At 40.8% G+C, this 14112-nt stretch overlaps 1 protein-coding gene across 3 annotated transcripts in view; it reads right to left on the bottom strand.

Moving 5' to 3' along the window:
- LACTB2 (lactamase beta 2) overlaps nucleotides 1–13544 on the bottom strand; it is a 32809-nt gene extending 19265 nt beyond the window's left edge. For 2 of the 3 annotated variants that reach the window (XM_048840929.1, XM_048840928.2), the window contains exons 1-5: nucleotides 13329–13544; nucleotides 11989–12152; nucleotides 9985–10111; nucleotides 7110–7288; nucleotides 797–945 (exon numbers count right to left, since the gene is read on the bottom strand). In XM_048840929.1, coding sequence (XP_048696886.1) covers nucleotides 797–945; nucleotides 7110–7288; nucleotides 9985–10111; nucleotides 11989–12152; nucleotides 13329–13450 — 741 coding nt within the window. In that variant the 5' untranslated portion in view covers nucleotides 13451–13544. The remainder of the gene's footprint in view (nucleotides 1–796; nucleotides 946–7109; nucleotides 7289–9984; nucleotides 10112–11988; nucleotides 12153–13328) is intronic. The other variant, XM_048840926.2, reaches the window with a different exon arrangement.
- Between the last annotated feature and the right edge of the window lie 568 nt (nucleotides 13545–14112).

Genomic DNA, 14112 nt, shown 5'->3' with positions numbered 1-14112 from the left:
TCCAGGATGTTTACAGCCCATGTCCGATTAGGATGGTTGGCCGCTATCTTTTGCCCTCCCTGCATCTTGCGCTTTCCCTTCAGCCCAGCTCAGTGAGTAAGTTTTTTCCTGTAAGCAACACCATGAAAGAATTCTCTATACTGCATGCCCCACACTCTGAGAATTACCATAAAGAGAGGAAGGGTAAGCAGAGAGACTAGCATCTTTAGGGCTCTGTCTGATGATCAATAAATAGGCTTTTGAGTGTACAGTCTGTTTTATCTTTAAGTCACAGGATCCAGCTCTTGTTGCCCCATGGCAAGCAGTCAGAACACAGGGTTTCTAGCAGTTTTTAGCCTGCACCTTCCTGAAGCCTGTGGGAGCATGCAACTACAAGTTCTCAAATACCTTGCAGGAGACGCCAATCCTGGACATAAATATGTTTAGTTATTGTCTGACATTGTTCATTCTGATCTATTTTATAACTACAAACTTTCTTGATCCTCATGAGGAACGTGTGATTACTAGGCTTAAAAATAATTATGAAAGGTAGAAGTTAATAAAAATAATTTAAGCCCAGATTCAGTAAAGCACTTAAGTTGCGAGACTACTTACATGCTTATAGTCATGTGTGCACTTTGCTACATTAGTCCTTTACTGCACATGACTAGACCAGAAAAAGTGCCAAATGTGGCTCTGCTTAACTATGAAGCTGCCTAAAAGCCCACATACAAACACATAACATGTTGAATTTATTTAATTGAAAATTAAGGTTGTGTTCTTCAGTTCAATTTAATAACATTTTAACTATAATTACCTTGTATACAATCTTTACAAGTTCCATTGATGTAAATGATTTTCCAGCATTCTCCTGCAAAACATTTAGGATTTGTTGTTCACGTGCATTTCGGTGAGAAATGTATCCTTGAATTTTAGCACGTGCATCTTGCACTACTGGGCCATGTCCTAAATTCAAACACAATTACAAGAGTTTTTTCATATAAGAAACAGAATATTTTAAACAACTTATTTAATAATTTGCTCACAAATATCCTCTCACTTTGGTAAAAAGCTCTGATAAGCCTACAAATCCTATGGAAGCAGCAGCATCCCTGTACTTCCCACCCTGCCAGTTAGGGTTGCCAATGTGGAAATATTTAAAAAAACAGACACTCCAGCAGGAATGCGGGAACCTCCCCTACCCGGTCTCTTCCTCACCCCTGCCCAGCCTATTCTCCCTAAGCCACACCCCACCTCTTCCTCTGAGGTCCTGCCCCCATCCACTCCTCTTCCCCCTCCCTCCCATCACTCACTGCTTTTCCCCTCCCATCTCCACCCAAGTCAGGAGGGACTTGCCTGTGGAACCGGGGCTGGGAGCTGCAGCTGCCCAATGAAGGTAGGAGGCAGCCCTTGCTGAGTAGGGGTTGGAGTGAGTGATGACACAGCGCCTCCCCCGCTCACAATAACCAGACTTTGGATGTCCGGTCAGTAGATCGGAACGGACACTGTCAGGTCCCCAAAGTCCGGTCGAAAACCGGGCACCTGGCCACCCGACTGCCAGTATATCTTTGATTCTCCATTACAGTGTGTTTTAGACACACTGTAGACCACAGGGTTATCAATAGAATCATTGCCAAGTTTCACTTTACAGGCTGTAGTGTATGTACACAGGTTAAAAGGCTAGAACATGGGAAAGAAGAAAGAGCAGAGAGAACAACAGACCTGGAAAGATTTGAGGGGGAAAGGACAACACAATAGGAAAAAGGTGGATGCTGCTCTGGCCTGTTTTTTTTTTTTTTTTAAAAACACAATGAATATTTTTCAGAGGCATGATAAAAAGACATCAATCAAAAAAACTGGAATTTGATAGAGCAAGAATAAAGAACTGTCAAGAAAGGTAATATACTGTCCATTTAAAATTTGATTAAATTTGGCATAAAATGTATTTTGGACACATTAAGACAAATTGCAAATAGTGGAATTATAGAAGTGCTTTGAAACCAAAGTAGAAAAAGGGATCATCATTTTTATCTATGAAGCAGTGAACTTTGAGGAATCTGTGGTATTGCCCTGATGATATAAAATACTAAAAGTTTAATTGTTTTGGTTTGTACAATACACACATGAATATATGCAAACATAATTTGAACGATGCCTTCTTTCTGGAGAAATCAATTGCCAATATGTAAGGAAATTCTTAGAGTTTTTTGTGGCAAGAGGCAGATAAATCACGTACTGTATATTGTACAGAACTGAGATACACACATACATAATAGTTGCTAACATAGTTAAGGCTGCAACTCGGGTTCTTTTATAAGATTAAAATTATTGGGGTGCTCAGAATTAAACAGTTTCTTTTGAAGTTCTTTTGGGCTCTACATTTTTGTAATTATTCTCCAGCTATAGTTGTATTTTTGAGACAGTTAAGTAAATTGATCAAACCAAGTTTTAGTTCTAGGACTTCAAAAACGAAGAAACATTTTTGGAAATTATGACTAAGCGCCATGACTTTTCAGTTCCTTATAACTTAAAATTGACTTACTTTTCACTCTCTTCCCCAAGTCCTTCTGAAATCAGTGTCCTAGGAGGTACTGGGGCTGATGTAGTGCAAAGTGCCTGACAATCCAAAGACTAGGAGCCTAATTCTTCACTGTCTGGCACTCTGTAGTAATTGACACTGGTGCAAAGTGGGTGCAAAATGCTGTCATATCACAATGGTAGCATTTATACTTGGTGTGCATGTGTGGTCCATGGGTCCCAGACTCATTGTCTCAGAAGTGGCAGTTTGGAACAAAAGAACTGGCCCTCTTCAGTGATTGACGCATACATGATAAAGACTACCATAAAAGGAGTCCATGCTAAGATAATAAGTCTTGTAGGGAGTATAGGGAGAGTTTAAGCCCGACAGGCAACTAGGTGGAACTTGTAAGTTTGGCAGAAATCGATTAAGTCTTTTCAGCACAAAAAGTTTATGTACATTAAACTTTATATATTGATTTCACCACATACAGACCTATGCATTTAATACTATGCAGTGAAGCCTATTTTATGCACATAAAACTTTTAGTTGAAATATGTGTGTGCTTTCAGTATATTACTTTTAAAAGTAAAATTCCAAGACAAAAAGTATCCTTATGTTGAAGTTCATTTTGCTTGACAAAACAAACAAATATAACATACTAATGATGTTAATGTTAAAAAAGTTAGTAAAAAGTGTACTTTTAAAAAAAGGAAATGATCAGTTAAGGTACAGTGAATAGAGACTGTAATACAGTAATTGTTCATTCTCAAAGCCTACAGTGGTGAAAAGTCACATTAAGCATTCCAAAACAAACCTTAGTTCTGAATCACAAGATATAGTTATCAACAAACCTATCATTTCAATTTGAAAAAGATTTAACACACTCCACCTCCAGTGAGCTAGAGATCTAATGTTTGGATATGAAAATGGAACCAAAATTTTGCAAAGTTCAGGAAGGTTCACACATCCTGCACACCAGGTCATCTCCAGCAACCACGTACATGTACACTTTTCTGTCTATGACACTGGGTCAAAATTGAAAAATTTGGAACCTAATCTGGATATAAACCTGTCCCAACTTTTGCAAGCACTCAGATTTATAGTTGGTTTGAGCTCTTTTCCATTTGAACACAAACACCCCATCAATAAATCTATTAAGTGACTTGCAAAAAAATTACAAATACATTTCTAGATCTATTCCATGTGTATTTTAATGGAAGTATTTTAATGTTTTAATAGTTTAGACCTTATGCAAACACTGGTTTGTATCACCCTAGATACCCATATGTATCCCATCATCATAGCACTAGGATGCATCACAACAATGAAGGAATCTATTTTCGTAACACTCCTTGGAAGTAGTATCATTACTCATATATTACAGAGGAGAAATTTAGGCAGAGAGAGAAGTGACATTCTCAAGTCACACAGCAAGTTTGTGACAGAAGTAGGAATTGACCACAAATCCTAAATCAGAGGATTAACCACAAGGCCATTCTTCCTCCCCCATTTAATACTGTTAAGGAACTAAAACATTTGTCAACTTTTATTACTTAACAGGAGAAATTCTGCTCTCCTCATGTGATACTCTGAAACCTTAGAAAAAAATTACACTTTATTAATTTTCTTTATAAAACTGTGAAACTCCAAGTGGGCTTTCTACCTTACAGCAGAAGAGTGGATGGTGTTCTCATATGGTATAGGTGCTTAAATGTGAAATTTGTGGTCATGGCTACAATGAGAAGTTGGAATGATAGAGTCTTTGTTCTGTATTTGGAGGGCTAAAATTGAGATCTTGATGGCAGTCAATATTGGAAAAATCTATGTTGTTAAGTGGGAGACTATCCGAATTTCTGAATATTAGTTGGGGCTGTCCAGGACTATATGGACAGAATTAAAGTTGGTTTTTTAAATACAAAATGTGATACTATACAATTGTACATTTATTTAAGAGACTGCAAGAACTGTGAGTGTATTAGTATATAACATTTTGGTAATGGTTAATTTTCATCATTTTAAATTCTTCATTTTAGGGAGTCTAAGTTCAAATATTCCTTGGAACATATTAACTTTAATACTGTTTAGCACCTTAAAATTAAGAAAGATTTGTCTGTTGATAATGGACATTCAATTTTTAAAGTACTCACACTTCCTAGCAGAAAAGCTGTATGAATAGAGAAGTGAGAGAGCCCTCTGGTGGCCAAAGTATCAGTTCCCAGGGAGATTTATAAAACACTAACAGTGGATAGGTTCTATTGTATATTCAATTAAAAAAACTAATGTTAAATATAAAAAGTTATATGGAAAAAATAAAAAAACCTCATCCATATAAAGACATTCACACCAGGCAAATGGTCATGTTGTTGCAATGAATCATGGCCTCCTCCTAGATTTAATTCAGAGTTCAGATGGAATAAGAGAAGACTCAGGAGAGAGAGAGTGTGTATGGGGGAGAGAGTTGCGTGAGAGAGGAAAAGGGAAAGTGGAGAATAAGGCTGTCAAACAGAAAGGATTCTCAGCATGAATAAAACTGAACACAAATCAAAAAAGTTACTATAATAAATTTACCAATTTTAATACAGTCAATAGTGGTAATAGAAAACTGCTCTCTGATTCAGGAATAACTATTGTTTATGGAAGTGCACAAATATTTTATTAAACATGGTTAAGGAAATAAAATTAGTTCCAATTCAAAATGCTGTACCAGGATACCTATGGCCATCAGCCCCTGAAAATGCACAATATCCTATTGCTTTATTAGAATCTTAATTAGTGTATGTATTTGTCTATTGCCAGCAGCGTGTTAGGTGCTTTAGATAAGCAGAAACACAAGCTTCCTGCCTTAAAGAATTTGTAATCTAGATGGATAATAAAACAGAGAGGGGGATAAGAGAGAAAGAGAATTGTGACGAAAAGGTGGAATTTAACACATACTTTTGGCATGAGGAAAGCTAAACAAAGAAGAGGAACATGGTTTGTAGACCTTACACAGAAGGCAGTGTGGCCTAGTGGATAAGGTATTGGACTGTGACTCAGAGCACCTGGAATCTAATTTTCAGCTTTACCACTGGTTAGCTTGGGCAAGTCAGTTTACTTCCCCCATCTGTAAAATAGGAATAATGATCTTACCTCTAGGGTAATGTGCTTTAAGATCTACAGATGAAAAATTATATCTTTTGGAAGTAGTACATTTTAACAAAGAACATAGAATATCAGGGTTGGAAGGGACCTCAGGAAGTCATCTAGTCCAACCCCCTGCTCAAAGTAGGACCAATCCCCAATTTTTGCCCCAGATCCCTAAATGACCACCTCAAGGATTGAACTCACAACCCTGGGTTTAGCAGACCAATGCTCAAACCACTGAGCTATCCCTCCCCCCAAATGAAGAAAGAGTGGAGGTATGGTAGACTAAATCAAGGAAACTACTCATAGAAGGTTCACGTTATGAAGGCCAAGATACTAACTGGGTTCAAAAAAGAACTAGGTAAGTTCAATGCTATTAGCCAGAATAGGCAGGAATGGTGTCCCTAGCTTCTGTTTGCCAGAAGATGGGAATGGGTAACCGGGGATGAATCATTTGATTACCTCTTCTATTCATTCCCTCTGAAGCACCTGGTATTGGCCACTGTCGGAAGACAGGATACTGGGCTAGATGTCCATTGATCTGACCCAGCATGGCCGTTCTCATGAAGAAGGCAGAAACAAGAGTTTGAAGTTATTTAATCATGAAAAATGCAGGGTGTGGGGAAGGGAATGAAAAGAGAAGATGGAAAACGTAGGCAGGAGCCAGGATATTCTCTTTCCATCTTGAAAGAGAATAAGGAACTTAAATCTTACTGTCACATAGTAAGTTTTAAATTCAGTCTTGCCAAAAAGAGGCATAATTTTATATGAAAATTAAATGTTTTCCAAGATTAAAAAAGAAAAGTCAAGGAGATTGAATAAATTAGAGGATAATTAATGGAATATGGAGTTTGACCTCTTGGTCACTGGATCAAATTCAGCATAGTTCGTTAACTAAAATAATAATCTGATTGATAACTTGGTGGCCTCTATGAAATGAATTTATGGTCTCAATCCAGTTTGTAATGGGCAGCTGTCTACCTCAAATCATGACCACAATTGGCTTTCTAAGCCGTAATCTGACTAGAGAACCCAAGGACTCAAGGGCTATACATACTGAACTGACCCTTTACCCCCGCCCCGCTGTATAGGTGGTCTTTTTAGTCAGGTTTAGATGCAGTGGCAGGATGGTGTGAAGCAACTTGCACTGATGCTGCCTCTGCCGCATGTATTCTGTAACAGAAAATTCTGGTTTTCTGAGCTATCAATTCTGCACTTCTCACAACCACAAGTTTCACTCAAATACAAAAATGCTCATGAGAGAAATGGATAGCATCATGGCAAGCACACACACAGTGTCTTAAATAGAATAAGCTGTACGCCCTTTAGCTAATTATAATAGCTAAACACTGGATAAGATAAATTAAGTATTATATAAATACTATATTATTTGACTGTAGTAAGAGTTCTTACATTCTTAGAGGAGCTATTTTAAAATATTTGACATAAACTAGTAGATCTAATTAAGAAAACATAAACTACCAACCAGGGTATATTAAGTCAGCTTGCATTTGCAACAGAATTTCCAATGATTTCATGTAGTCATACAAGTCTTCAAATACTGCTGTCCCTTCTCCTAGAATACAGTCACCAGAAAATATAGCATTTTCTTCCACTAGATGTAAAGCCATATGATCATCAGTGTGCCCAGGTGTATATAAGACTCTATTAAATGAAAGAATGAATAAATTTTTATGCAACAATCACATATACACCATTTACATGTGACAGAAACAAATGTTGATAAAGCCATGACTTAATATGGTACTCCAGAAAAAACCTCTGTAAAAGAATCCTTATTAGGGAAAGAGGGTTAATATGAAATGTCAGCTTAGAGATGATGTGATTTGGGCTAACCTGGTCATTTTCTTAAGCTTCATAAACATATATGCAAATTGGCAAACATAATTAGCTCTAATATTCTATTCTATAACATAGGTCCTTATACCACACTCATCACTGTAGTATCTGAGCACCTTCTTTTAGTGCATTACACGACATGGCTAATATTCAGGGTGACCAGATGCCCCGATTTTATAGGGACAGTCCTGATTTTCGGGTCTTTTTCTTATATAGGCTCCTATTACCCCTACCCCCGTCCCGATTTTGCACACTTGCTGTCTGGTCACCCTACTAATATCTGTCATGTGGGGTTCGTTTTCTTATTCTTTCCACAGGAGAAGAAATATGTGCTGTGGTTTTGTTTAAGTTTAAAAAAAAAAAACAAAAAAACACACATACACATTTATGTTGGGGAAAGCAAGGTCAAAGAAATGTGCTTTGCACTTGGAGCTGAAGGTGGGGTGAGGTTTGTGAATTTCCCTCAGTTCCCCGGGGAGCTCATTCATAGTGTCAGGCCATCCCCTTAGAAAGCTCTGTCTCCCGCATAGATGAGCTTTACCCCATTGTAGAAAGTTCCACTGGGCCAGAGGAGCAAATTTGTCTATCATAGTCTTCATCCTGGACTTCTGGGCAATCTTTTAGATTTCCTAAGTCTAGGTCATTGAGCGCTTTGAAGATAAGGACCAAGACCATTAACTCGATTCAATATTCTATGGGGAGCCTGCGCAGGGAGTGGAGGCCAGGTCTGATGTGTTCACTATTGCTTATGTTGCTGAGGAGACATGATGCAGTATTCTTGTACCAGTTGGATTTTCTTAAGGGTTGAAGGCTTTATGCCCAGGTATACTACATTGCTGTAGCTCAGCTGAGAGATGATGAAGGCATGAATAAGTGAGGCCAGGTCATCGTTTATCAGGATGGGACAGAGTCTTCCAGCAAACTAGGGATGGTTTAAAGCCTTACCTGGGGATGCTGCTATATAAGAGCTTAGCATCAGTGAGGAATCCAATAGCATTACTAAACTATAGACTGGACTGACCAATTGCGGGTGGATGCCTTCAACTAAAGGAGACAGCACCATAGCTGCCAACAGTTCAAAATGCTTTCCTCTGCCCACCACTATAAACTCTATCTTGCTCTGGTTCATCTTCAACCTGTTGTTCTTCATCCACGAGCTGATCCTGTCCAAGCATTATGTAGGCCAACTTAGGAGTAATGGTATGTCTTCAGAAACGTAATTATTTAAACGGCAAGCCCTTTTTTTACCCCTAGCGTAGCTGATCTTTCTTCTCTCCAAAACTTATTTTTAATATATGAAATGCTTTCAAACATATATCTTTTACTACTTGCAGTCGATCTTGCAGCCAGCCTACTGCTGTGTTCTACAACACTGAAGTAGTTTAATTCACCACTGACTTGAAAGGCACTCCCTCTGAGTAAGGAAAGGAAGCAGGCTGTCTCCTTAAAACTGGCTGGAGCAGTAGCGCAGTATTATTTTGATGGGAGAATTCTGGACAGAGAAGGGCCTAAGGAATTTTAATATTAGAAGGAATTACCAGGACAAGCAATCTGATGCGAATACCTTTGTACAGGGTTCATCACAACCACTGAGAACACAAAATACATTTCAGTTTGAAACTGTTCAATTAGTTGTTCAGCAATTTTGTTGCTTCCCAACTACAGTGAACAATTGTACACAGGGCGTTTCAAGAAATATGGTTTAATTACAAGTGTTTTAATCCCCCTGTGTAGATTGTTTCAAAAGATTAACAGCCCATGCATCCTCTTTGAAGAAACCTTTTCACCATAAGAATGACACCCACAACTTCGAGAATCACCTTTCTACAAAAAAAACAAAAATAAAAAACACCACACCCACTAATTAAAAAATAAGTTATTCTGAAAACTCAACCTAAAAACAAAAAGTAAATTAATACAAATCTAAAAAACGAAAACTTTACTGCAAGCAGAGTTTTTATTTTTTACCTTGAAATGAGACAAGTACCAAAGAATCCATGAAGTACATTATTGACTTTGTTATTATCTATTTTACATGGAAGCCACTCAGAAACTATGATGATGGGCAGCTGTATAAAACACTATAGAATATAGATGGTTGCCCAAAGGAACAGTTTTATCTAGGGAACCCTTAATAATTTTTCTAGGGAGGCTAGATAGTGCTGAAATCAGGGGCTGGATCCAGCGAATATTAGGTAATCCCCTCTCACGTAAGTAGGTCCTCTTGACTTCAACAATACTATTCAGCTGCAGAAAGACTACCTGCATGAGTAAGTGGTGCAGGATCTGACATATAGGCAGCCCTCCAGTCAATTATATCAAAAAAATAATTTCCACCGTGGCATATTCATGAATCTCCTCAACTGTTTTGGCTATCTTAAAAATAAGAGCTAAATTATGATGCAGTTATAAATAGTAACTTCAGAATTATGAGGTATGAGAGGAAAACATGCTTAGTTTTAAAAGCTGACTTAGCCTACTAGCACAGAACTAACATTTACCTGAGAGTGGCTCCCTCCGTTTTTAACACATCTCCATCTTTTAGGTATGAATACTTTAGCTTTTCTCCTTCTATTATTTCCTCACGATGTGGAGTGCGTGGAAGCTTACTTATGCAATATTCGGAACCTATTTAAAAAAACAGACTACATTTTAGATCATTCATAGTTAGGACTCTACCAAATTCATGGTCCATTTTGGTCAATTTCACGGTCAGAATTAAAAAAATAATAAATTTCATTATTTCAGCTATTTAAATTTCACCATGTTGTAACTGTAGAGGTCCTGTCCCAAAAAGGAGTCTGGGGGAGGGGGGATGCAAGATTATTGTGTGTATGGGGGAAGGGGGGTTGCCATACTGCTACCCTTACTTCTGTGCTGCTGCTGGCGGCGGCGTTGCCTTCAGAGCTGGGCTGCTGGAGAGCAGCAGCTGCTGGCCAGGAGCCCAGTTCTGAAGGCAGAGCTGCTGCCAGTAACAGCAGCACAGAAGTAAAGATGGGATGGGATGGTACGGTCACCCTTACTTCTGCGCTGCTACCTGCAGAGCTGGGCCCTCAGTCAGCAGCCACCACTCTGCATCTACCCAGGTCTGAAGGCAGCAGCACAGAAGTAAGGGTGGCATGGTATGGTATTGCCACCCTTACTTCTGCGCTGCTGCTGGCAGGTTGCTGCTTTCAGAGCTGGGCACCTGGCCAACAGCCACAACTCTCTGGGCACCCAGCTCTGAAGGCAGCGCAGAAGTAAGGGTGTCAATACCATGCCCCCCTCTCCCCCCCAAATAACTCCTTTTTGGGTCAGGACCCAAAATTTGAGAAAAGCTGGTCTTCCCTGTGAAATCTGTACAGTATAGGGTAAAGGCACACAAAAGACCAGATTTCACGGTCCATGACGCTTTTTTCATGGCCTTGAATTTGGTAGTACCCTATTCATAGTTAAGCACTGATTAATCTCAGGTCGCTAGCATGGATGGCCCATAAAATTACAAAATGTCAGTAGATGCACCATTATGCATGAGTCTATTTCAATGCAAAGTTAAAGAATAAAAAAAGTTTATTGCAATAACAACTCATGTATATGAAGGAACATTTAATCATATCTACATCAACAAGACCACTCAGACACCTACGAAAACCTCTAAAATTGGTGTTCTGCATCAGTAATGTTTTTTAAAGAGGATAAACAAAAAATGACTTCTCCAAATGAAATTTCACTAGTTTCATTTGGAGAAGTTGCGTCTTGTTCATTAAGACACAAACACCATTTCCAGCAGCACTTGGGGACTCCTTGGAAGTAACTCTGGCTAGTTTAAAAAATCTGGTGAGGTTTCAGCCTGTGGCAATATCCCACAAAACACAGAAGGGCTGCATTTTTTGTACTGTTCATAAAGTATGAAGAGAAACAGCTTTCTCCGCTTACAGATTTAACCAAAAAAGCATCATTGAATGTTTATCAATATGATATCTTGTTTATTTTGGATAAGGACAAACATGCAAAGTGTCCCTACCTTACACAATCTGGGGTCTGGGCGTTCACCAAAAATTTCCATTTGAGTGGTTACCAGCCATCTCACCCAGTTATTTACTTGTTGTTCAAGTGAAAATAATGGTCAATTGATTATTCTCAGTGTTAAGTCAGGGAGGAATCTCTTGTTGTTGGGTGAATTATCAATGGTAAATTAATTTCTCTCTCATCATTTACAGACAAAAGACTATTAACAGCACGAGGCTTTTCCCCTTCCAAATATGTAAATACTTATGTATATATTGACATGAAAAAACATTTTGGAGCGCATCTAAACCAAACATTCATACTATTTACTGTATTCATACTATGAGCTGTATCAGCATCAAGTGTATAAATACACTCTACAGCTCACATGAAGATCTCAAGTGCACAGTCAAACTAACAATCCTCCAGAACACTCTAGTTAGAGGGTCCCTGTCCCCATAGCTAACCAGTAGTGCCCCTTCAGTAACTGTCAAATTAAACTATAATCTTCTGCCTACCATTGTGGATGTTTCTACAAATATCAGATATGCCTCCAGTATGATCATGGTGCCAGTGTGTCACTAAAATTTCCTGGATTGAGATGTTGAACTCAGCCAGTGCCTGTTTTAAACAGCCAATATATTCAGGTATAGCTGGCTCTCCCGTGTCAATAAGGATCCTTCTACATTTAAAGAGAGAAAATATGGCAGAAATGTTCAATTACAAAAGTCATTAGAGAATTAAGAGACTTCCTGGGTGATGAAACCCTAAATACTACAGGAAGAACACCTCTTCATGCTATATACGGCTGCAGCATTATCAGCAGAAATACTCGAATTGCATTCCCCGCATTGTAAGATAGAGGACTCCCGGCAGTATGTTCTTTATCAGGGCCCTGGCACTGCTTTGGTCCAGAACAGCCTAAATTCAGTGAGGTTTGGGCATGCTGCAGAAGGTGACCAAATGTCCCGATTTTATTTAGGGTGACCAGATGTCCTGATTTTATAGGGACAGCCCTGGTTTGGGGGGCTTTTTCTTATACAGGCACTTATTACACCCCTACCCCTGTCCCGCTTTTTTACACTTGCTGTCTGGTCACCCTACATATATTTGGTAGCATTTTTGGGGAGAATTGAGGATAGGTTTCCAGAAAGATGGGAGAAGCAGGTTTTTTTGGCCGAGCTGAGTTTACATATGTTTGCTTTTTGAATGCTGATGGATTATTCTGTTGCAACATTTAATTGCCAGAGCCCCTACAGACAGCACAAAGGAATCTTTGAATCAAAATAAACAGTGTTGAAACTTTGGACCCTGACACAACCACTCAACATCAGTGTCGGTAAGTCAAAGTTTACACAGGGTGCCCAGAAAAAACGTGGCAAGCCCAGGGAAAAAGCCAAGACCTGTTGTCATCAGGCCCTGAGGTAAATCACTGACTATGCTGGACCATGGACCTTAACACTGAACTCAGAACAAATATGCCAAGGGAACTACGTGAAAGATGTAGAACCTCTCTGGAAGGAAGACAGGGAAGGTGAAATCCTGACGGACCCAGAATCCCAGCATACAAACGGACAAAATTGTGTGCCAGAGCCGGGGGAACCCTTCGCTGCCCCTGGTCTCCCAACCCGACGCCCTAGGCTTCCCGTGACCCCCGAAAGCCCCCCTAAAAGGCACAACAGCGCAGAGAGCATGGCCCCACTCCCACACTCCGGCGACCGAGCTCCAGCCTCAGCCAGGCGGCGTCTGCGGGGTTCCAGCGGCGCGCCGGCCGCGGGGCAGAGTCAGAGCGGGCTGAAGCTGCCGGCGCCGTGGCCGTGGCGCTAGCCCGCGCTCGGCTGAAGGGCGGGGCTGTTACCTGGGCCCGGTCCCCACCAGGTAGGTGTTGGTCCCCTGCAGGGTCATGGGGCCCGGGTTACAGCCCAGCACGCGCACCACCCGCGATGAGAGCCGCTCAATGCGCGGCAGCAGCGACGCCATGTCCCCCCCAGCGCCAACAGCCTCACGGCGGCGGCGCCGGCGCGCGCCCGACAGAAGAAAGCGGAACGTAGCTGCCCCTTGCTCCGCCCAGCGCAGAGCGCGCGACTGTAGCTGTAGTTCCCGCAGAGGCTGGGAGGTGGCCTTTGCTTGGAGGAAGTTGGGCGGGGCTGCTTGGCCAGGGGTTGCTTGGCCATGGCCCAATCGCCTCCTTCCCACGGCTGCCCCGGGAACAAAGAGCTCACCTCAGCGCCCTTCTTAGGCCTAGTCGATCTACGCTACGCAATTTGAGTTACGTGAATAGCATAACTGGAATCGACGTAGCTTAGATCTTCTTACCAGGGGGTCCACACTACGCTAGGTCGACAGAAGACGCTCTCCCGTTGACCCCCCCCCCTTACTTTTTTTCAGCGCTGTTCTTCTCTGGAGGCGAGGGGGAGGGAGAAGGGATTGATCTAAGTCAGGCAACTTCAGCTACATGAATAACATAGCTGAAGCCGACATACTTAGATTGACTTACCATGGTGTCTTCACTGCGGTGAGTCGACTGCTGCTGCTCCCCTGTCGACTCTGCCTGCGCCTCTTTCCGTGCTGGAGTACAGGAGTCGACGGGAGAGCGCTCGGGGATCGATTTATCGTGTCTTCACTAGATGGGATAAATCAGT

The sequence above is a fragment of the Caretta caretta genome, chromosome 2 (assembly GCF_965140235.1).
Source record: "Caretta caretta isolate rCarCar2 chromosome 2, rCarCar1.hap1, whole genome shotgun sequence".
NCBI classification, from domain to species: Eukaryota; Metazoa; Chordata; order Testudines; family Cheloniidae; genus Caretta; species Caretta caretta.
This window is presented reverse-complemented; position numbering and strand designations above follow the sequence as displayed.